General features: G+C 45.4%; 1 protein-coding gene across 4 annotated transcripts in view; it reads left to right on the top strand.

The window, feature by feature from the left end:
- ADCY2 (adenylate cyclase 2) overlaps positions 1-24,816 on the top strand; it is a 129,736-nt gene that overhangs the window by 44,872 nt on the left and 60,048 nt on the right. For all 4 annotated transcript variants that reach the window (XR_004691663.2, XM_060278172.1, XM_060278171.1 and 1 more), the window contains 9 exons: positions 727-876; positions 8,728-8,876; positions 11,200-11,311; positions 13,723-13,850; positions 15,988-16,146; positions 16,841-16,973; positions 19,154-19,330; positions 20,075-20,118; positions 23,008-23,088. Coding sequence is in view for 3 of the 4 variants with exons in the window: in XM_060278172.1 (XP_060134155.1) it covers positions 727-876; positions 8,728-8,876; positions 11,200-11,311; positions 13,723-13,850; positions 15,988-16,146; positions 16,841-16,973; positions 19,154-19,330; positions 20,075-20,118; positions 23,008-23,088 (1,133 nt within the window). In the remaining variant the exon portion in view is untranslated. The remainder of the gene's footprint in view (positions 1-726; positions 877-8,727; positions 8,877-11,199; positions 11,312-13,722; positions 13,851-15,987; positions 16,147-16,840; positions 16,974-19,153; positions 19,331-20,074; positions 20,119-23,007; positions 23,089-24,816) is intronic.

The raw sequence follows: 24,816 nt of genomic DNA, 5'->3' as shown, positions 1-24,816 counted from the left end.
CAGGTAAATGACAGGTGTACATTATTCAATGCATTGTCACTTAATGGTGTCAGAAGCTTCGGACTAAGCCACTTCAGGTGAAATCTCACATGGAAAAACTGTGTGAGAGCCTCCTGCAGGCTTGTGTGTGAGGTGGGGGTATATTTTTAACTGTCCTGTGCTGAAAAATAAACCTGTTTGCCCAGAAAAGGGAAAGACATGGCAAAATACAAAATATTGTTTGATAGGTTTTGTGACAATGACTGTGAGCAGTGCTATTTTTCTAGAAAAAGAGGTGCCATAACGCTCCATGAACAGTTCCCTCATTCTCTTGGAATGGCAATGGCGCCCACCTGAGAGGGGTTGGGACTGAGTTCTCACAAGTTCCAGCTGCAAAATAGCCCAGACTATGAGGATGCAGGAAACTATAAAATCTGCACAAATAAACAAAGTACAGTCATAGCTTGGTTTTCGAACAGCTTAGTTCTCAAACGTTTTGGCTCCCTAACGCAGCAACCCAGTTCCGGTTTGTTCCAGTTCACGAACTATTTTTGGAAGCCAAACATCTGACAGGAGCTTCCTGCAGCCAATCAGAAGCCGTGCTTTTGTTTCCGAATGTTTTGGAACTCGAACGGTCTTCTGAAAAGGATTCTGTTCAACTTCCAAGGTATGTCTGTATTGTCTGACAGTAACCTCAGACTGTTTCATTGCTCTTTTCTTTGTCTGTCTCTCTGTGTGTGTGCTTAGATCCTGGCCAATGTTATCATCTTTATCTGTGGGAACCTGGCAGGAGCATATCACAAACAATTAATGGAACTTGCTCTGCAGCAAACATATCAGGACACCTGTAATTGCATCAAGTCCCGGATCAAGCTTGAGTTTGAGAAGCGACAGCAGGTAAAGCTCTTCTCAGGATTTCATTTACCCTTCCATTTTATCCAGTTCTTTGTTTCCCTTTGTTGGGTGTGTGAAAATGATTATTGATTAGGCAGGAGAGGCAAGAAGCTCTTCAGAAATCCATTTACGATCTGCAGTTTCCACCCAGGCGTAGAGATGTAATTGCTGCTGCTGTCCTTGTGCTTTTTCCCCTCCTTCACTTGTAATCCAAAATAAGTGAAGAAGAAAAAACAGTAATAAGAGAAAGTGTGAGATAAAAGGAATATTAGGCTGATATCATCAAAGTTCTTGTTTTGGTATGGTCTTTTGCTGTGGAACATCAATGACCATTCATCCTTTCTTCTGAAGAGCAATTTCAAGGAGCATCATCCAGACTAATGGACATAGCTTGTTAATGGATGATGAGCCTTCTTTTTAGGTAGTAGGATCATGTGATTTACAGAAGTCTTGGGGAAATGCAAGAAGGTTCTGTTTTGTATTAAGAGAAAATAGAAGCTCTTATTCAGATAAATTCAGGGCTGTAGAAACTATGGAAACTTGCAACAATTCATAAAACCACAGTCAAACATTAAGAACTTCCCTGTACCACAGGACGTACCTGGCTTATGCCATTACTCTGTTTGTTTTTCCTTAGACTCTTAGCATATACACAACCCTGGCTTTTGTATCAAATGTTTGTGCATGTGATAGATTAATAATTAAATAATCAAACTAGAAGCCCAAATTCATAACTTTCTGATAAATTTAAAGGCAGATTTTTAAAAGGCAATGAAAAATGTCACAATGCCTTCTTAAGATCCTTACTGATAAAGAATTTTGCCTGAGAAGCTCTCAAGACACAATTTGAAAGAGTTGCTTCCTCAAGCAGACTCTCCAGGGGTGGTCCCAGTAAAGCTTGGTTTCCTTTGGTCTAGTTAGTATATTGGTTTTAAAATGATTAAGGATGAGCAGAATATATCTCAGGGAATTGTTGCCCCAATGAGTGCCCTGCTATCCAAGCAAAATGGGACCACCTGACTTTCAAACAAACGGCAAGGGCAAAATTTGGCTTGCTCTTAGCTTTTTCCTAATCCCCCAGATGCTGCCCACATCCTGGCTTTCTCCTGACACACTGCTAGAATTTTGTATTTTTATGCTGTGAACTGTCCTGTGATCTTCAGATGAAGGGTGGTATACAGATTTAATAAAAATTTAAAAAATGTAAAATGAGCATGTGACTATATATCTTTTCATCTCAATTATTGCTTTTATTACAAATATAAAATAGATGTATGCTCTGTATGTGTATATATGTGTGTTATATATGTATGTAAGCTCTTTTACCACATACTGTATATTTCAGCTACCCTTTAAAATTGTTTGCCCCACTGATAAATTGTTGCAGAAAATAAACTAAGGCACTTTCAAAGCTTTCATGCCTGGTTTTGACATTGACAAGTAGTTAGCATAATTACCCTTGTTCATTTCAGGTGTTTTGCATCTTATGACTTATAAGATGTTTTGAAAGGCTCTAGCAGGAGGTGGTAGAGGTATTTCAGAGAGAGCTAACTGAATGTCACTCTCAGGGAGGAGGCAGGATCCGAATAATAATAATGGGCTTAGAAACTGGAGTCAGGAGCTGTGACAGGTTTAAATGAACAAGGTAACAGAGTGGTTACACTAGATGTATAACTGAAGCAATGTCTTTCTTTACTATAATGAAAAGCATTTTCCAGCTTGCGAGAGAAAATGAATCCAGTAGGAAAGATCTTCATTCTAAATAAACTGGGATGGAGGGAGAAAGCTTGTTAATTGCTAGTGAAGCATTATTGTATTGAACTTGTACATCCGATTCATTCATAGTTGTTGAAGTTGTTGAAGTGTCATGCTGTCCACTTCTGAGCAGCAGGAAGTCCAGGGGCGGGGCTATAGGATTTGGAACGAAAGGTTTATTATGTATTTATTTTCTTTGCCAATATTGAAGCAGAACTGAAATATACTCAAAGTCCTGTAGTGATTTTTATTTTATTGCAGTTTGTAAAACAGTGAATGAAACTTTCCCCCAAAACGTCTGCTATATGTCAGGAGTATGGGCAGGAGTCAGGCTCTGGGGCCTGTAGTGCTTTGCAGGACTGGGGCATGCCTCAGCTTGTGCTGGAGAAGCAAGGCGTGGCCACACAGGTGAAGTCCTCAGCTTGTGCTGGAGAGGCAAGGAGTAGTCACCCAGGTGAGGCCACTTGAGATCTCACTGCACCTGGTGGCAGGAGCTGGGAGGGATAAAAGCCCAGCATTTCCCTTCAGCTCTTTGCCACAGCAACGCTTTCCCTGCCTGGTTGCATCTGGCCTCCTGCTCCTTGGGCCCTTGCCGACGCCTTGATTCTTGCTCCGTGGACCCTTGCCTTGCTGACGTCTTGATTCTTGCTCCGTGGACCCTTGCCTTGCTGACGTCTTGATCCTTGCTCCGTGGACCCTTGCCTTGCTGACGTCTTGATCCTTGCTCCGTGGACCCTTGCCTTGCTGACGTCTTGATCCTTGCTCCGTGGACCCTTGCCTTGCTGACGTCTTGATCCTTGCTCCGTGGACCCTTGCCTTGCTGACGTCTTGATCCTTGCTCCTTGGACCCTTGCCTTGCCGACGCCTTGGACCCTTGCCTTGCTTCTTGTTCCTTGAGTCTTCACCTTGCTTCTTGTTCCTTGAGTCTTCGCCTTGCTTCTTGTTCCTTGAGCTTTCGCCTTGCTTCTTGCTCCTTGGACCTTCGTCTCTGCCTTGCTCCTTGACCCTGCAACTGCCTGCTACTGGACCCTCAGCCCTGCACCTGTTCCTGCTTCTGCACCTCCATCTTGCCTCTGGTCCTGACGCCCGCCGTCCGGACCGTGACACTATATATACATTATTTACACAATGGGCCCCGCGTGATTGGCTAATTCTGGGCTGCTCCTGTAGGGTATGTCCATAGCAAAAGGAAGAACAAGGAAACAGTGGGGTCACTTAGAGGAGAAGATGGTGAAATGCAAACAGGGGACAGAGAAAGCCTTCTTTGCCTCAGTCTTCTCCAAGAAAGAAAACAATGCCCGACCTGAAGAATATGGAGCAGATGATTCAGCAGGGGAAACACAGCCCAGAATAAGTAAGGAGTTAATACAAGAATACTTGGCTAATTTAGATGTATTCCAGTCTCCAGGGCCAGATGAACTACATCCAAGAGTATTAAAAGAACTGGCAGAGGTGATTTCTGAACCACTGGCAACAACCTTTGAGAATTCCTGGAGAACAGGCGAAGTCCCAGCAGACTGGAGGAGGGCAAATGTTGTCCCTATTTTCAAAAAGGGGAAAGAGAGGACCCAAACAATTACCGCCCAGTCAGCCTGACATCAATACCAGGAAAGATTCTAGAGCAGATCATTAAGCAAACAGTCTGTGAGCACCTAGAAAGGAACGCTGTGATCACTAAAAGTCAGCATGGGTTTCTGAAAAATAAGTCATGTCAGACTAATCTGATCTCATTTTTTGACAGAATTACAAGCCTGGTAGATGAAGGGAACGCTGTGAATGTAGCCTATCTTGATTTCAGCAAGGCCTTTGACAAGGTGCCCCATGATATTCTTGTAAAGAAGCTGGTAAAATGCGAGCGAGATAATGCTACCATTCAGTGGATTTGTAACTGGCTTACTGACCGAACCCAAAGGGTGCTCATCAATGGCTCCTCCTCATCTTGGAGAGTAGTGACTAGTGGGGTGCCACAGGGTTCTGTCTTGGGCCCAGTCTTACTCAACATCTTTATCAATGACTTGGATGATGGGCTTGAGGGCATCCTGATCAAGTTTGCAGATGACACCAAATTGGGAGGGGTGGCTGATACCCCAGAGGACAGGATCACACTTCAGAATGACCTTAACAGATTAGACAACTGGGCCAAAGCAAACAAGATGAATTTTAACAAGGAGAAATGTAAAGTACTACACTTGGGCAAAAAAAATAACGAAAGGCACAAAAACAGGATGGGTGACACCTGGCTTGAGAGCAGTACATGTAAAAAGGATCTAGGAGTCCTGGTAGACCACAAACTTGACATGAGTCAACAGTGTGATGCAGCAGCTAAAAAAGCCAATGCAAGTCTGGGCTGCATCAATAGGAGTATAGCATCTATATCAAGGGAAGTAATAGTACCACTGTATTCTGCTCTGGTCAGACCTCACCTGGAGTATTGTGTCCAGTTCTGGGCACCACAGTTCAAGAAGGATACTGACAAGCTGGAACGTGTCCAGAAGAGGGCAACCAAAATGGTCAAAGGCTTGGAAACGATGCCTTATGAGGAACGGCTTAGGGAGCTGGGTATGTTTAGCCTGGAGAAGAGAAGGTTAAGGGGTAATTTGATAGCCATGTTCAACTATATAAAAGGATGTCATATAGAGGAGGGTAAAAAGTTGTTTTCTGCTGCTCCAGAGAAGCGGACACGGAGCAATGGATTCAAACTGCAAGAAAGAAGATTCCACCTAAACATTAGGAAGAACTTCCTGACAGTAAGAGCTGTTTGACAGTGGAATTTGCTGCCAAGGAGTGTGGTGGAGTCTCCTTCTTTGGAGGTCTTTAAGCGGAGGCTTGACAGCCATATGTCAAGAATGCTTTGATGGTGTTTCCTGCTTGGCAGGGGGTTGGACTGGATGGCCCTTGTCTGGTCGCTTCCAACTCTATGATTCTATGATTCTAAGTGTCTTCCTAGTCAGCTACGGTAGTTCCTCATGAAGAGCCAAAGGAAATGCCACCCCCTTGAGACAACTTGAAAAACACCAGCAAACTGTTTTGGTCTGCATTTTACAAGGCAGTGGCAAGGAAGGAGGATTTTCTTGTACAAATAGGATCAGGCCCCTGCAGAGTCACTACTGCCCTAAAAGTGTCAGGGCCAAGGACTCTGTCTTCCCAGTGGGATAAGTTTAGCCAACACTCTTTTTAATTGCATTTATGGTGCAACCTGAGTTACAACTCTGAGGAGCTCACCGTATCTTTCACTGAACGTGCTCAGGATTGCACTGAAATATTTAGGTTTAAAAAACTGGTGGTAGAACTCTTTATTCTATATAACTTGATCAATATTTTTGCAGAGTAGCATAAGCAAGAAAAGGCATGTTCTTTACCCTTGAGGAGCTTACAGTGTCAATTTTGAAAGCAAGAGAGAGAGGGGAGGGGAGACGGAGGCAAATATACCGGTAGTGGGGGCAGAATCCACAAAGAAAAGGTAAACCAAAGACAGCACTTGAAAACATGGGTTTTGAGAGGAGAGGTAGCACCACACAAATGTTCTGGGAGGGAATTCCAGGCATGAGGGGCAGTGAGGGAGAGTGAGCAGAGTAGTAGACAGCTTGGTGGACAGCTTGGTGTCCACCAAGTGGACAGCTTGGTGTGGTGGAGACACTTACCTAACCTCCCAGTAGGTGAGTTGCTGCTCCCTCCCGGGGGGGAGGGTCAAGGTGGCAGTGAGGTCAGCACAAGGCGAAGGCACCAACAGAGCTCATTTGGCCCTCCTGCCAGTGCTTTTGCACCACACTGCCATTTCTGCTGCTTTGCCACTCCCATTCCCAGTAAACAACAGTGACTTACTGGCGGGAAGGTCAGCTATAAGTGCCTGTGCCCCACCTTGCCATCTGCTACTGGTAGGAGAGATGGAGGATCAAAGCAGGAAGGGATATATCAGGATCTGGGAGCAGAGAGATTATTGAGGGAGTAATTAAAACCTGTGAATAAAGGAATATGTTTCACTGCTCCCTGCTGTAATGCTTTGTTAGGAGAGTCGGTACCAGGCCAACCAACCTGTTTCCCCAACTCTGTGATTTATCCAGTGATGTTAAATGAATCAGCATTGATATATGGAAATTTGTTGGCCTCCATATGAGAGCTGTGCTTTGGTTCCAAGAAAGTGGTGTGCCTGCGGGTTAAAAGCTTGTGGGGTTATTTTTTTTTTTTTTGCCTAGTATGGTATGGAGAATAAATAGGCACATCAAGGCCTTGTCACGTATCTGTTGGAAATGCAGCCTGTTTTGTGTTGCCCACATTAGAGCTGACACAGAACTATTGTGCTGAAAAAAACCTCAAGGGTTGGAAAACAGTCAACTGAGACAGAATGACTACAGCTAACGCCCATTTTTGCTGCACGTCAGGAACCAGCAGGATGGTTTCTGAGGAAGGAAGATGCGATAGAGTAAGGTGGATAGCTCTGAAAGGCTTCAAGGTGGCACATAGACACCAGACCAATGGCTGATTTTTTACAAGGGGGAACCTGATGAGTGCTGAAAGGCCAGCACCATTGGTTGTTTCCACTGACTCCTACACAACTGAAACCAGCTTTTCTACAGAGCAAGCATAACTTTGACAGAGGCCTCCCAGGTGAGTTCTTCCTTATCCTGTTCCTTGTGACCAACAGCAGCTATGAGTATCTGCTGTTAGAACAGCTAGCTCCCTTCTGAAACAGCAGATGATAAACTTCTGGCTTTCAGGACCTACGTTTCTGTTTTGCTGGAAACCTCATGATCCACCAGTTGGAGCCAGGAGCAAAAGACATCCTCATAGAATTAAGGAACATGGTGCTTTTGAGCAGTTGTTGACCTGTTTTGAGTGCCAGAACTGAGCTGGGCTCACAGTCCTGCAGAAACAAAACAAAACCAAAAAACCAAAACCCAACCCCATTCCTCATTACCTCTAGCTTCCTTCATTGCTGCAGTCTTTGTCTTGAGGGCGGGGGTCATTTTGTTGTTGCTATTGTTAAACAATTGGAAGTCAGAAATCCTTGCCAATCTACTTGTAGACCCCCGTCTTCCTTCTGTTCCGTCCCTGAAATAAGTTGGAAGAAGAGAGAAGTCAGACAAGAAGACTCTGTCAAAACCTCTTAGGTTTTTACGTACGGTAGTGTGTGGAAGAAGCTAACAGAGCCCTTTGGCTCCTTGCTGACATGAATGATAAAAGCGGCCGAGGTGTGGACATCAAAGCTGCACTCTTGGGATCAGTAACTTTGTTTGGGGCAGGCTCTGCCACCAGATTACCTATGCATGGAGTCATTAGCAAGCACGAGTTTTGTTATGGGAATTTTCCTGATTAAATATAGTCTTGATGTCCCTCACAATCTCCTTCAGCTGAAATGAAACATGAAGCTGATCCATATGCCTATAAGTAGATCTGTTTGTGAGTTAATGCCCAGTCTGCCTCCTGTAGGTACATTGTGAAGGGATGCCACAACTCTCTAGTTTGTGAACTGATGCACGTGTATGGTGGATTCTCAGCCTACTGTTGTCCCTTTATCCGGTTGGTCTCCTGTCCTGATCTGTGCATGTGTGTTCTTCATGTGCACAGAGAGCAATTGACAAACAAGAAGGACAATTGGTGGATAAGGCATTCAGAGTCCTGGAGGCAAGTGCTTGTGGTAGAGTCATGAGGACATGAAACAAATGTTCTTTTGTAAGAGCTAACTTTGAGCAGATTGTGTGTATTGATGCAGGTTTGTGTGTTTCCTGTTCCCCTGCCCTCCTTCTCACTGCTTTTCTATCCATTTTCTTTTAAAAAATATTTTAAGCGCTGGAGGAGAAAGGATGCTAAAGCCATTGATGCTCCTCTTCACATAACACCCCCACCCCACCCACCCCCGATCAGCTTTCCACAGAAGATTTAATCTTTTGCAGCTGCATTTCATAAAGAAAAGAAAACTTGAAGTGGAGGTGGGGACCACAAATGATAGAGCATCATGTGCAGTTTCCTCCCAGACCTTGAAATAAATTACATCCCACTGTTGCTCATAGAAAATGTGTTCATAATAACTACTTAGCAGATTTTCCTGCTTGAAACTCAGTTGAAGCTTGGGCCATTTTGTCTTTCCTCTCTCCAACCTAGGAGCGTCTCCTGCTTTCCTTACTTCCTGCTCACATAGCCATGGAGATGAAAGCTGAGATCATCCAGAGGTTACAAGGACCCAAAGCAGGCCAGCTGGAAAATACAAACAACTTTCATAATTTATATGTCAAAAGGCACACCAATGTCAGGTATTGTTTGGAACAGACACTTGCCCCTTCTCAGTGCTGAAGTGCATTAGTTACCATTACTAGCAAAATGCTTTAATCATGGCCATACATTGTTTAGAGGGAGGTGGTTGTCTTGTTCTTTTCTTGTTCTTTTCTTTCATTGGATGCAGGTGTTCAGGCATGCAGATATTGCAGGCTGACTCCATAGAACTGTGAATATAGATAACCTCTGTGGACCTTGTGACACATTTATTTTGGGAAGGCAGCTGAATTTAATTAGGTGTATCAAATTTAAAAGCAATCCAGAGGCTGAAATATTATTGCTTGAACAAGTGGCCTTAATTTTTTCGTGGTAAATATCGAAAGCAAAAAAAAAAGGCGCGAAAGCTTTGCACTTGATACAAGCTAACTTGTTGCATGGCTGCCACCCACTGATTAGCACAGTCATTTGGGGGCAATTTTCAGTGCAGCAAAGCTGGAATATGTTTCAGTCTCAAGGATCAGGGTGAGTGGGAGATGGGAAATCTGATGGAGGTCACGTTGGCCTGTTTCATTCAGGCTCTGGTCCCATCCTGCACCCTTGAGGTCTTTCATGCCCTATACTGCCCTTCAGCTAGAGTGACAGAAGAGTAGGGGGCAGGTTCCATACATTGATGCCCAGAGTACGAGTTTTGGCCTGGCAGGGCTGCTCAGACTCTGAAGGACCTGAGAGAGTCACCAGTGGATGATCTAGGAAAGGCAGATGTTGCTGAGCTTTAACTGTGGCATCTCCAGAAGGGATTTTGAACTGATGTGATTTATTATACTTCTTTATCCCAAAGCACCTTACAAACAACAAACGACAATAGCTTGATAGAACATAATAGAATGTCACAAATACAGCCTAGGTCATATGGAGTAATTAACAAATCATCAGTGAAACAATTGTGATCTATAAAACATGGTTCATAAAGCACAATTAAAGCAAAAGTCATATTGTATGGTTAATAGACCAATACAACATATATAATCTATAAAACAATATTAACAACATTAAATAAAAAGCAAGCAAAAAATGAAAAATAAACAAAGCTCTATGGGAATAGGGAATCTTTTTTCTCTCAAGGTGCTGCATTCCCCTAGGGGTAATAGGCTGTGGATTGCATGTCAATGATGTGTGAGGCAGAGCCCAAATAAGATGGGGCTTCCCATTTATCCCCCACCCCCCAAAGAACCGCTGCATGAGAGGCAGCACACTCTTGCCAGGCCCTTGCAGAAGACTCCCCTGTTTTGCCTTTTCTCCTGTCTCACCTTCCGTCTCTCCTTGTAGGCCCACCCTCCGGTGTGAAATTAATACCGTAATTGGTTAAGCCCCCAACCCATGCCTGACATAAGCAGAGTTGCAGTACGGTTTAAGGGTTGTCTTCTGGCTTTAAATCTCAGACTGTGGAGCAGTTGAATGACCTCTGGCTGTCTCCTCTGCCTTTTTCAGTGGAAACTTTAGAACGGTCTTGTCTGGTGGGTGGCTCAGTTTAGGCACCAGAAGGTATTAGCAGCTCCTCTTTGCAGGATGGTAACCTGTCCTTCTCTTCAAAGAGGTCTGCTGGGAGTTTAGCTTCCGACTGCAGTGCGGCAAACTGCAGGGTGGGGCACAGTCTTTTATAGGCAAACAGTCCTGGCAGGGTCACAGCCTGAGTGGACACCGTGGAAGGGGAGCCAGACCACAACAGCAGGCCATCCAGAAAGGATGTACGAGCTGCCCCCCCCCCCCAGTATCCAAACATATGGTTGTAGACAAGTTGTATCTGCTCCTGGTGAGGTATTTAGTGCATTCCCCTTTCTCTTGCTTGTTTTTTCCAAGAAACTCTAGGGATAGTGTAAGGGGGGGGGCTTATAGAGAACAGCCTCCCCTCATCGGGTCGAGCTCTTCACAGAGCAGCAAGTCCAGTAGCGGATCGGATTACAGGAATCAGGAAGTAGAGAGGGAGGTGAGAGGCTGACAGCATGCGAGAGAAGGAAGCAGCTGGGAAGGAAATGACGGGTTCGGCCACTAGAGAGCAGTCAGAAGGACGGCCCTTCCCTCCGACGCCTGAATTGAGGCGTACAGCACCCTGTAGGGTGAGAGGGAGGCACTTTGGGATTCCCAAGCTGTTATGTTGGGCGCAAAACAGGAAGAGGCATTGCGAGGTTCTGACTCGGGCTAAGCAGACGTTTTCCAGACTCTTTGCACTGTAAATAATATGCACAATAAAAACACCTTAAAGACAAGGAGGTGTGGAGCGTCGTTACTCAAGAGTAGCCACAAAACCTCTAACAGACAGTTTTAAGCTAAGCAAAATGGTAAAATACCCTTTTTCACTTGTAGCATTTTATACGCCGATATTGTGGGATTCACTCGCTTGGCCAGTGATTGCTCTCCTGGAGAACTGGTGCACATGCTGAATGAGCTCTTTGGCAAGTTTGACCAAATTGCAAAAGTAAGTACTCCTGAGGGCTTCAATAATGGCTAGTAGGGTATCATTTTCTTTGGTGTCACCATTTATAGCTGTGGTGTGAGGGTGGCAGGCTAGGTTGTTGACCCGGGGTCTGCTGCGAATGCAGATTTCACGACCACCAGGCTACGCTCACATCCTAGGTCAATGCTTTCATGGCGTTTCCTGCTTGGCAGGGGGTTGGACTGGATGGCCCTTGTGGTCTCTTCCAACTCTATGATTCTATCACGCTGTTGACTCATGTCAAGTTTGTGGTCTACCAAGACTCCTAGACCCTTTTCACATGTACTGCTCTCAAGCCAGGTGTCACCCATCCTGTATTTGTGCCTTTCATTTTTCTTTTTATTTTGCCCAAGTGTAGTACTTTACATTTCTCCTTGTTAAAATTCATCTTGTTTGCTTTGGCCCAGTTGTCTAATCTGTTAAGGTCATTCTGAAGTGTGATCCTGTCCTCTGGGGCCACCCCTCCCAATTTGGTGTCATCTGCAAACTTGCTCAGGATGCCCTCAAGCCCATCATCCAAGTCATTGATAAAGATGTTGAATAAGACTGGGCCCAAGACAGAACCCTGTGGCACCCCACTAGTCACTTCTCTCCAGGATGAAGAGGAGCCATTGATGAGCACCCTTTGGGTTCGGTCAGCCAGCCAGTTACAAATCCACTGAATGGTAGCATTGTCTAGCCCGCATTTTACCAGCTTCTTTACAAGAATATCATGGGGCACCTTGTCAAAGGCCTTGCTGAAATCAAGATAGGCTATATTCATAGCATTCCCTTCCTCTACCAGGCTTGTAATTCTGTCAAAAAATAAGATTAGTCTGACATGACTTATTTTTCAGAAACCCATGCTGACTTTTAGTGATCACAGCGTTCCTTTCTAGGTGCTCACAGACTGTTTGCTTAATGATCTGCTCTAGAATCTTTCCTGGTATTGATGTCAGGCTGACTGGGCGGTAATTGTTTGGGTCCTCTCATTCCCCCCTTTTGAAAATAGGGACAACATTTTCAAAAACATTTTCAACACTTTAATTCTCAAAGATTATTGCCAGTGGTTCTGAAATCACCTTTGCCAGTTCTTTTAATACTCTTGGATGTAGTTCATCTGGCCCTGGAGACTTGAATACATCTAAACTAGCCAAGTATTCTTGTACTACCTCCTTACTTGTTCTGGGCTGTGTTTCCCCTGCTGAATCATCTGCTCCATATTATTCAGGTCGGGCATTGTTTTCTTTTTTGGAGAAGACTGAGGCAAAGAAGGTATTGAGGAGTTCTGCCCTTTCTCTGTCCCCTGTTCGCATTTCACCATCTTCTCCTCTAAGTGACCCCACTGTTTCCTTGTTCTTCCTTTTGCTACGGACATACCCATAAAAGCCCTTTTTGTTGCTTTTAACCTCTCTAGCAAGCCTGAGTTCATTCCTTTGGGGCAGCTTTCCCATAGCACTGATCTTCTCACCAAGAAAACCCTGAGGAACCTTTGAGGGACCCTAGAATTTTATGATAAATGGTTTGTAAATAACTAACATCTAATGGAGCAGTATTTGCTTTTGAACAGATTAAAAATAACGCTGGCGGGCATAATTTAAAAGTCTGTCGTGAAGGAACACGGCAAAGTGGCAATATAATTCTGAAGACTAAGCCTAGGAATTGGTGTTTCTCTTCTTGCAAGTGCTGGAATAGGGATGACAACAAATATACCGTGCTCCCAACGGAGATCTATTTTTGTACCAGGCAGGAGTTTTCATTTAATTTCCTAGGTCTCTGGATGCTGCATAGCTTGTGTGTGCTTCTGATTTCACATTTCAGGAAAAGTAGGTCAGTGGAAATGGGATGCACATAGCTCTCGGCAGTGCAGCTCAGCCTGTGTGTCCAACCCCAGCTATCTTCCTCCCCATCATTAGGTGAAATACATTTGATGGTACCAAGTATATTGTGCTTCTGCAGCACTCCAGGCATGGTCTTTAGTTATTTCTTTATTCATAGCTGAGTAAGACTGTCTTCCATAAACACAGTCTTAACAGTTAGTCTGTAAGTGACTGTGGAGGCCAATTCTGGATCCACACATCCTTCCACAGTGGGGACATTGGTTTCCAGGCGGGGATTGATCATGGTGTGGATTTGCAAAGCATGCCTTCCTCTTAGCACGTCTCTCCCTTGCATCCTGAGATCGAGTTTCTTCAAAGCCCATGACACCTTTGGTAAAGGCTGTTCTCCAACTGGAGCGCTCGCAGGCCAGTGTTTCCCAATTGTTAGTGTTTATACTACATTTTTAAAAATTTGCCTTGAGACTTGAAACTTCTTTTGTTGACCACCAGCATTGCCCTTTCCATTTTTAAGTTTGGAAGAGAGTAGTTGCTGTGCTGGCCATCTCCTAACTGAACCTTCTTTCCCCCTCTCAGGAAAATGAATGCATGAGAATTAAAATTTTGGGAGATTGCTACTACTGTGTGTCCGGCCTCCCTATATCTCTCCAAAACCATGCCAAGAACTGTGTGAAAATGGGACTGGACATGTGTGAAGCCATAAAGTAGGTAGAGGCGTTTTCTAACTTGTCCTTGTCCTTACCTTGGACCTCCCCAGTAAGCCTCACACGGTTGCCTTAAATCTGAAGCTTTTGCTCTGGTTTGTGCTTCAGTATGTTTAACATTTTCAGCTCCATATCAAATGAGATGATGTTGTTTCTCTCCATAGCTACAACAATGAGGGATGGCATGGATTTGGGGGTATACCACATGAAACAGCATTGCAGCGTAGTAAGAAGAGGTGAAAGGCAATCTTTCCCTCATGATGTAGTGCTCACTAGAGATGGCAAAGAATTCTGTTCAGTTTGCATTTAAAGACTAGCCTACCAAAGTCATGCTTTCCCAAACTGCAAAAAATGAAGCACAGCCATCCTTGGAAATTTGTTCTTCTCCGAATTTTGCAACCCAGTTCTTCAGCTAAGTAATGTGTGCAATAATGCATATAGATAAAGCATCTATAAAATGTCCATACTGGTGAAAATAACATACAAAAAGCATTATTTTAGAGGGAAATGCTTTGCAAATGTGTATGTTAGGAGAAATTAACACTAAAATGCTGGGGTGTTTGCATGAGGACTTTTTTTAAAAAAGCAAACTGATGTGGAAATGTGGAGAACTAAACTTTTGATTGGAAAAGTGAGAAACCGATAGGCCCATTTTTTCGTTTTCACTCCCTGCCCATTGTGGATCTAGATCAGTGATGGCCAAACTTGACCCTCCAATTTTTCGGGACTACAATTTCTATCATCCCTGATCACTGGTCCTGTTAGCTAGGAATGATGGGAATTGTAGTCCCAAAACAGCTGGAGGGCCAAGTTTGGCCATCACTAATCTAGATTGTTGGACAGTGTTCTCGAAGCTACAAACATGAGTTTGACCAAACTGCGGGAGGCAGTGGAAGACAGGAGTGCCTGGTGTGCTATGGTCCATGGGGTCACGAAGAGTCGGACACGACTAAATGACTAAATAACAACAACAACAACAATCTAGATTATCTGACATTGTTGGGAGATCTAGATCTGTTTAGACCTTTTTAACGACAGCATCATCTTTCCGAAGATACTCTAAAAGTGGGCTAACTGCCCCCATCTTGGAGCAGAGACTGGCTGATGTGCAACTTACAGGGCCCAATGTTGGAGTGTGTACAATAATTTTGAGCAGTCACAAATTTGCCTACACAGCATCATCAATGTAAATAGTGCTTTATGGCAGAAGTAGCCAAGGTGGTGGCCTCTAGATGTTGAGAACTAAAATTCCCACCATCCTTGACCATTGGCTGAGGGCTGAGTATCTGGAGGGCACCATGTCGTCTAGGCCTAGTTTACAGAGTAACTCAAAACAGGGCCCTGATCCAATAAGCTTAGAATCTAAATTTTGATGGAGAAGACCATAGACAATACGGTAGCAAGGGGAATAGGATGATGACTTGAAGCAGGAACAAGAAACCTCATATACTGTAGGCTCCTAAATCACATCCTAACCACAGCTACCAGCAGTGAAGGAGAATCAGGGAATGCTTACTGACAAGAAAAACCCCTTTTCATGAGTAGACCAATGACTCTGGGTCCACAGCTCTACTGTGTTGTCACTCTTGGCCTGGTCCCAAAGACTTGGGCGTCAGCACTCAAAGGCTGGAGGATGGCTCCACCTGCTTCTCTGACCATTCCAGGGGTTCTTTGTCAGGTATTAATGCAAAGGGCCCCTCAAAGAGGATCTTCAACACTGTATTCAGCTGGCCTTGACTGCTCTTCAAAGTCCTTGACCTGTAGTGTGTCTGGTTTGTCCTCCCAAGGACTCAGCATCTGATTCCAGATCAGGCTAGGTATGACAACTGCCAGTTCGTCTCAAAAAGCGTTCCAATTTTATTTAGAATCAGTTTTTTTTGTAAATAATACTTGTGGGCTTGAATTGAATTTGTGACCATTTTTAAAGCTTGTTTACTTTTATATTGATATTAACATGGCTGTTCTTTAACCAGCAAATATCTTAATTATAAAAGTAAAAATATTTCTATACCACTTTTTAATTATGACATTCACAGTAGCACATGAAAGAGTCATTGTGTGGTAATGGTATTATCGTGTGCTTTTTTCAAAGTCCATAAAATAACAGCTGTGATTGATAATAATTTCTCATCAATAGGAAGGTCAGAGATGCAACTGGAGTTGATATTAATATGCGAGTAGGAGTGCATTCTGGGAATGTCCTTTGTGGCGTGATTGGACTGCAGAAATGGCAGTATGATGTATGGTCACATGATGTTACACTAGCCAATCACATGGAAGCTGGAGGAGTTCCTGGGTAAGTCTAGTCTCTATTTAAGATGGGTGTGGATACATTTCCCCAAATAAATTGGTGCCTACAAAGTCACCCAAAATGCCTACCGTGCAGTTAATAGGGCCCTGTAGTCCTCAGCCAAGGTGATGGCCTTGCCTCGCCCACTGGAATGTTCTATATTTAAATAGGCCTGATTACCTTTTATAAATATTGGATGTGATCCCACCAAAGTTAAGTCCTTTTAAGTCATGTGTTTAACTCTGCAATTGAAAGCAGTAGACCTGCAGGTGTGTTCTACAGGTTCAAGTGACTGAATCCACACGACATAAAAAGTTGAGAAGACGGATGGTGGAGGAGGTCCTAATGTAGTCCTTGGGCATTCTAGTATTCTGTGTCCAGGTGTATTTCTCTATTTTTGCATGCAGGAATCACGTGAGCTCCTGCTAAAGTCTGAAACGATATAGACAGGTTTAGGCTGACTACGTCAGTGTGAACGAGGGCAGAATTTGCATTTGTTTTTGTGCACAGCAATCTCCAGATTTGTTGCCTGCAAATATATATATTCATTTACAATGTGTTGTTTAGTTGTTTAGTTCACAAGTATTCCATTGTGTATAGCTGTTGGTAATATTTCCCAATAGTAAAAGAAAAGAAAAAAAGCAGTGTTACATTCTTAATGTTGTATAATGGTCATTTTTAAAATAAACCATAATTTCAGCCGTGTTCACATTACTTCAGTCACTTTGGCACACTTGAATGGAGCTTACCAAGTGGAGGAAGGGGATGGAGATGCAAGGGACCCATATCTCAAGGAGCATAATGTGAAAACCTACTTTATTATCAACCCCAAGGTTAGTAATGTTTCATTTGTTTTCTCTACATTGTATTTGAAACTGCTATAAGCAGACAAGAGCCATGATTTTGCTTCTGTGGCTTCTAGGGCTACATTGGGCTGGTTTGGACATGAATATGAGTTTAGGCAATCATAGTTAAGTACAACCACAGTTTAGGGTTTGGCGCTATTCTGTGGCTGATCTAAAAGTGGAAGCCTTTGCTTTCCTCTTCTGGCACAGCCATGAGATTGGGGGGGGGGGGGAAAGAGTGCACCAGGTGGGCGTTTACTGCCGCTTGCCTTTACAGCTGTGTGATCTGGGCCATCTCCAGACCTGGCTTGCCACAGCGGCCACCTCTTGGTAGGTATGTCATGCCTGCTTCCCAGAAGAGGGAGGGTCGAGGTGACTGGGAGGAGGGGTGGCCCATCTGAGGTGAACCCCCCCCCCCAAATCCTCACTTACCAGGGTTGTGTTGCTGCAGCGGCTTCTGATGAGATGCGATCTTGCTGGAATCCATCACTGCAGGGGGATAGGGGACTTGCATGGGGGCAGGGGCATCACTACGGGGACGGGGGCAGGCCGCCCCGGGTACCGCCCTGGAGGGGGCGACACTCGCCAGGACCCCGACCCCGCGGTCGGCGACTCAGCCGATCCCAAAACCTTGCTCGGCGGGCGGCAGCGGCTGGCTTGTGCTTTCTCTCTCTGTCTCTTGCTCTGCCACAGCCGGCTCACACTTTCCTTTTTTTCATTTGTTTTTTTCAGCACTAGGGTGGGCCCTGGGTGGAGCCGCGTGCAGAGACGAGGGACGGGCCAGCGAGGAGGGGTGTCACACCAGCCTCAAGCGTGACACCTCGCTGGCATGCCCCTCACCTCCGCATGCGGCTCCGCCCAGGGCCCACCCCAGCCAGAAAAAAAGGGGAATGTGAGAGCCGGCAGCGGCAGAGCGAGAGAGCAAGCACAAGCCAGCCGGCGCGCGCTGAGCAAGGTTTTTGCCGGGTGGCGGGCCGGGCTTGGCTTGCTCCCTCAACCGGTGCGTGCTCTCCTGTTGCGGCCTGCGTTCTCCCTGGGCAGAGTCGAGGGACGGGCCAGCGAGGCAGCTTCACGCTTGTGGGTGGCGTGACGCCCCTCGCCGGCCCACCCCTTGCCTCCGCCGCAGCTCCAAGGCAGAAGAAAAGCGTGCGCCAGCCGAGAGGGCCGAGCCCCGTTGCCCGGCAAAAACATCTCTAGGCGCGGCAGGGCTCACTCGGCCAGCGCACGCTCTCCCTTCCTGCTGCAGCACGCACTCTCCCTGGGTGGAGTTGAGCGGCGGGCCAGCGAGGCAACACTTGTGACGCCCCTTGCTGTCCCGCCCCTCGACTCCGCCCAGGGAGAGTGCGCCGCAGCAGGAAAAGAGAGTGCACGTTGGCTGAGGGAGCCCTGCGCCTAGCGAGGTTGTTGCCGGACAAATGCTGGGACCAGCTTGCTCCCTCTCAGCCAGCACACACTTTTCTTCTCCCTTGGAGCTGCAGTGGAGGCAAGGGGCGGGCCAGCGAGGGGCGTCACGCCCGCGCGTCATGACATCATGACGAATGTGTCATGATGTCACGACGCTGCGGAGCAGCACCCCACCCCCAGGGGGTGCCTCCGCATTTGACGCCCCGGGTGACAAAGCGGCTAGCAAGGCCCCTTCACTGGGGGGGGGACCACCCACAGGATTTCACTTCCTGAGGTGGCTGCCTCATGGGCGGGCGGGCCGGCCTAGACAGGGAGACAGGTACAGTGAAGGTGGCTCAACTCCCTCCCGGCAAGTGGCAGTGGCATCCCTGCTGAGAAGCTGCCATTGTGGCTCCATCCCATCAGGTGAACCACTTCTGGATTGTGATTTGTCAAGACAATAAGAAATGCAACACTGAGCATCTGCTTACCTAGATCTTTATGTTATGCAGCTGTGTAGTATTGTCGTCTTCCTGAGGATCTTGGTTGGTTTGTTTTTCAGGAACAAGTCCCTTGCCCTTATTTATTTGTTGACAACGCTAGCTATAATCTCAGAAGTCAGGAGGAGGCTAAATAAGATTTTCAGTAGTTTGTGTTTTATTGCTCTCCGTGGCTTCTCCCCATGACGAGCAAAACTAGAATAAATTGTGCAAAATAGGAAACAATAGAAATCGTGCAAGCTTTATACTATCTGTACCTCTTGGGTTTATTTATTTCCTAACCAGGAAGAAAAACGAAGTCCGCAGCATCATTTCCGACCCCGGAACACTTTAGATGGAGCTAAAATGAGAGCATCTGTTCGTATGACCCGGTACTTGGAGTCATGGGGAGCAGCCAAGCCATTTGCTCACTTACACCATCGGGACAGTATGATTACAGAAAATGGCAAGATCAGCACCATGGTATGAGTTTTCTGCATCGTTATATATCAGCGCTAGTACAGTGGGGGAGAGAGAAAACTATGCCTTTCCCTCCTCTCCAGATTTCTCTCCTCCCCCCCCCCCCCAAGACAACAATTCAGTTCTCAGATGTGAGACTGGCAGCCAGCCCTGAACCAGAGCCCTTTAGCACTGTGCAGCATAGGAAAGGGGAGATAAGGGAAGTGGACAAACTCCACCAGCCTCCATAGAGTGCTACAAGACTCTGAAGCCCTGGAATCTCCTCATTCCAGGATGGGACACTTCTGAAGACCAGTTGGGAAAATAAACTAGGGACTCTGTCAGGTGGGCTTCCTGCAAGTGTCTGACTGAGAAAGAGGATGCTGATCGGCCTGTGTTCTGATCTGTCAGAGCTTGGCCTGTATTAATAGGATCCTGAAATCATTAGTCTCTCATGCTTAATTCCGCTGGGTGTGTTGCCGTCGTTTGGCTTGCACCACTCAGGCTACACACATTTACCAGGGAGTAAGTCATATTCAGCTCAGTGGGACTTTACTTATGAGTTGACATACAAGGAATTGCACTGATGCAATCCTGGCCCATTAAAATTAATAAGGATTTTATCATATACGTCACTGGGATTTTTTGAGCTGGAGAAAATGTTCTCTGACACAACATTTGCATTACAATACAACCTTATATACTGTACTGAGAATCAAGAATATTTTTTATAATACTATGTGGACATTTTCTCTTAATTTCTCTTAGGACATGCCTATGGGTCAGTATAATTTCCAGCATTGTAGAGAAAGGTATGTGTTGATTTTTCAGACATTGATTCTATGAGAAAAATGCATTACTCTCTTTAACCAGCAATTCTAATCTATATAAGCATTACTTTTGTTAGCTAGTGTAATTTTGAACTGCAGTTAGGATTATAGCTGAAATAATATAATTCCGCTACGATTTGACTCAGGCAAGCTGATGCAACAGTACATTGGCTCTTTTGTATTGGCCTGGATTTGTTGAAGTACTTACAGTATTGGAGGGCGACTTAAGCATTTTGTTGCTGCTGCAGTCCTGAATAGAACTGGACCCCCACCCCCTGCAAACACTGGCTATTCACAATGGGAGGGGAGTTCCCAATAAAAGCTTTCCTTCCATTATGAATAACAAGCGTGGAAGGAATTTTAGTTTGGGGACCTTGGTGAGGACAAAGCCCCCCCCCCTTCCTATTCAGTGGTCCTGATCTGCCCCACCATTGAGGGGAAACTTCACTATACAATGACTGTTGCCATGTCTAATTCAGCCCTGAGACTTGATTACTAAGCCGACTGCTTAGTAATTGCAAGAATGCCATTTCTGGGCTGGGATAGTCTGGCCACAGAACTTCATGCCCTAGTAACCTCACAGCTAGATTTCTGTAATGCGCTCTACATAGGGCAACCTTTGAAGGTGGTCTGGAAACTTCAGCTAGTGCAGAATGCAAGAATTCTGTTGGATGTTACCTGGTTCACCCACATAAAACCAACCGCATGGGATCTGTTCTGACTTCCTATGTGCTACTTCCCATGATGTCAATATATAAAGCCATAACTGACTTGGGATCCAGTTGCTTGAGGACATGTCCCTCCCAATGCCAGCCAGCCCAGGCCTTTCTTGTGGCCTGTTGGGTGGCAACGCAGGAGAAGGCTTTCTCTGCAGTGATGTCCCAACTGTGGAATTCCTCTCTCCTGGAGTCATGGATGGCCCTTATGTTAATGGGTTTCCAGTTCCTGGTAAAAACTCACTTGCTCAGCCAGGCATTTGGAGATACATGATGGTTCAAAGTCTTACTGTAGTTGTTGATTGCTCAAACTCTTATGCTCTGACTCACTGTAGGGCAGCTTTCTGTGTTCCAATTGTTAATATCTTATTTAACTGATTTTTTTTATTGGACATGGTAATGTTTAAAATATTTTTGTAGGTCTCTCCAGGCATCATTTATTGTCCATTCCTGAAGTTTTGTGCTCATTTATGCATGATCTTACTTTCAATAATGTTTGCACCTGCCCGTGGACTGTCTCGCCAGAGTGGTGCATGCTCTAGCTATCTCCCACTTGGACTACTGCCATGCGCTCTATGTGGGGCTACCTTTGAAGGTGACCCGGAAACTACAACTAATACAGAATGTGGTAGACCACAAACTTGACATGGGTCATCAGTGTGATGCAGCAGCTAAAAAAGCCAATGCAATTCTGGGCTGCATCAATAGGAGTATAGCATCTAGATCAAGGGAAGTACCTTTGAAGGTGACCCGGAAATTACAATTAATCCAGACTGCGGCAGCTAGACTGGTGACTGGGAGCAGCCGCCGAGACCACATAACACCAGTCTTGAAAGTACCACCTTGAAATCTGGAATGGATGAAGAGCAGTCAAAAAGCTCAATCTATATATATATATATATATATATAAATGTAAACTGGGCTCGTGGATGTGTTTCCACTTTTCACCAAAACCGCTTGACTGATTGAGGTGAAATTTTGACACAACATCACATGCGAATGTTCGAAGGCTATAGGAAAGTTTGCTAAGACAGATGTCACACCTGTGCCAGGTAAAAAAACCCAAACCCCGTATTTCAAAACACACCACTCAGATGAAAATGCATGCTGGGAAAAGAACCAGGTTGCAAACCAGCGTCCTCTAGCGGCGGCTACACTGGTACTGCACCTATAAAACCTTCCCTCTCAACAGCACCTCAGCTCTCATTTACATACTAGGCCGAAGCCTTTACAGACTAGGCTGAATGGAGGTACTGAGTCGCCTGGATGGGGGTTGGGGGGAGGAGGGGACGGGATAGGTGAGGACACAGTGGGGCCAGTCACAGGGATGAGCCAGGGGGTGGGGGGAAGAGGGGGCGTGATACATCATGGATCGGCACAGGGTGGGGAGAAATCACACGGATGAGCCACAGCAGTGCGTGGCAGGGCCAGCTAGTAAATAAATAAAAATGTTTGTGACTTACCTGCCAGATGACTTGCATACCACCCTCTTTTGTAGTTTCAGTCAATACAGAAAAGCAGAAGAGTTGTTCTCCTAGTGAGCTACCTACCACATGTAGCTGTGAACTATGTTCAGCTTGGTGGGTCCTCTGAGTTGGGTCAGAAAGGAAGGCTCTCCTCTTAGGGCTTTTAGGCTACCTCGGGCTTGTGAAAGGAAGAATATGCCCCTGCAGGCATATAGTCAGAGATTTCAGGTGGTGCAGATAAACTTGGTTCATTCATTCAGAGGCTTCATCGTGAAGAGTGAGGAGATAAAATAAGCCATTTCTTGCAGACTTCTAGATGTCACGATACCACGGAATCACATACGGTAACTGGTCAAGTTCATAGGTAACAAAATGTGTAACTTTACCAGTCCACTTGAGGGCAACTTTATCAGACCCAGTTATTCTAGTTTCCTGCTGTTTTGGGATGACCTGAAGTCAAACTGTTGGTTATGTTGTTCTAAAGTCATCTCGGCAACAAGTTTGCAACATATTGCAAAACGAATGGCTGATGTTAAATGCAGGTCCAAATATGGCAGGAAAACAGGAATACAAAGAGCTGGCTCCCTTTTTGTTCTCTGTTCTCTTTGTTCTCTCTAATCATTGCCATGCCTTATTTGGGTATTTTCCCCAAGGCTACTAATTCCCATTTGTCTTTTTGTCCTTCACAGAACAAAATCTCAGAAGAAGAAGTTTGAAGAGGAACTGAATGAAAGGATGATTCGAGCAATTGATGGAATAAACGCTCAAAAGTATGTTTGCACACAAGGTTGCCCTGATATTGATACCACCATAGTGCTCTGTGCAGAGGTGTAGGTGAGGCACGGCTGCTCTCCTGCCTTCTGAAAACAGCATGTCGCTGGGGCTAACCAATGTGGGGAGGGGCAAGGCACCGAGACCTTGGCACTCTGCAAGCACACAGAAACATAGAATTGTAGAGTTGGAAGGGATGATGAGGGTAATCTAGTCCAACCCCCTGCAATGCTGGTAACTTGCCCAATGTGAGCCTGAGATTAATTGTCTTGTGTTCTGCCAACATAATGGCAAGAGTGCCTCATTGGCTGTGCCGCTCCGCACTGAGCTCCTTTCACCCTGTCCTCCCCCCCCCCCCGGTAAGTCCAGTGATTCACTGTGTTTGGAAGCCAGGAGTTCAATGGACGAAAACACTCCATTGCTGAATTTCCTGTAGATGAGGAATAAGTATTTTAGTAACCTGGGGTGTCTGGTTTATTGGAAGCAAATGAGAACTGAGCAAATACTATGCTAAATGACTCAGAGACCTATTTAGAACACCATATGAGATGAGGCTCTGTCGTCTTCTTCATTGTTGGGGAATGTGCAGGTTGTTGTTGTTGTTGTTGTTGTTGTTGCTGTTACTTTATTAAAAGAATTTCAGCTATAGAAAACAAAGTGATGAAAGGAAAAAAATAAAAAGAGAGAGAGAAAATTACCAAAAATGCAAGAAAGATCATTCCAACTTGGACCAATTAATAGAGTACAGTATTCTGATATTTTACCAAAGGTATCTGTTGTTTGGATCAACATAGGAATGTTAGTATGAGGCTTCAAAATAAACAAAAGAATATCATCTTTATTATTATTATTATTATTATTATTATTATTATTATTATTATTACCCCGCCACTCTGGGCGGCTTCCACAAATACCAAAATACATTAAAATATCACCGATTAAAAACTTCCCTAAACAGGGCTGCCTCTAGGTGTTCTCTAAATGTCAGGTAGTTGTTTATCTCCTTGACCTCCAATGGGAGGGCGTTCCACAGGGCGGGCGCCACTACCGAGAAGGCCCTCTGCCTGGTTCCCTGTAGCTTTGGTTCTTGCAGTGAGGGAACCGCCAGAAGGCCCTCGGCGCTGGACCTCAGTGTCCGGGCAGAACGATGGGGGAGGAGATGCTCCTTCAGGTATACTGGACCGAGGCTGTATAGGCCTTTAAAGGTCAGCACCAACACTTTGAATTGTGCTCAGAAACGTACTGGGAGCCAATGTAGGTCTCTTAGGACCGGCGTGTTTTCCGGGGGTGGGGCGCGCCTCCCGGAGAGACGGGACACACGTTCCAGGGCCGTGGCGCATTCCAGGGGCAGGGCGCATGTTTTTGGGGGCGGGGCGGGTGCCCGCGATGGCGCCCCTTGGAGCCCGCTGCTCGGGGCGGCCCGCCCCCACCACCCCTATCTTCCTATGCCCCTGTTTATAAAACTGGTCTGGTCTGGTCTGGTCTGGTCAACAGAATCATGCTGGATTCTGTTTGCTAAGGTTGCTGTTACATATGCAGAAGGTGTTTTTTAATGTGCATTGTTTTGCATGCTTAAGCCTCAGCTACTTAAACTGAATTTAAGTGTGAAATTTGATCTACAGTTGTTCCTCTTATCTTCTGGCGCAATGGACTGGCTGCCCAGAGCATGTGTAGCAGAGCTCCAGAATCCTCACTGGCTGTTTATAATTTGGAGACATAATTCAAGT

Source organism: Zootoca vivipara, chromosome 8 (genome assembly GCF_963506605.1).
Source record: "Zootoca vivipara chromosome 8, rZooViv1.1, whole genome shotgun sequence".
In the NCBI taxonomy this organism is placed as follows: Eukaryota; Metazoa; Chordata; class Lepidosauria; order Squamata; family Lacertidae; genus Zootoca; species Zootoca vivipara.
Note: the sequence above shows the minus strand (reverse complement) of the source record. Positions and strands in the feature narration are given on the sequence as shown.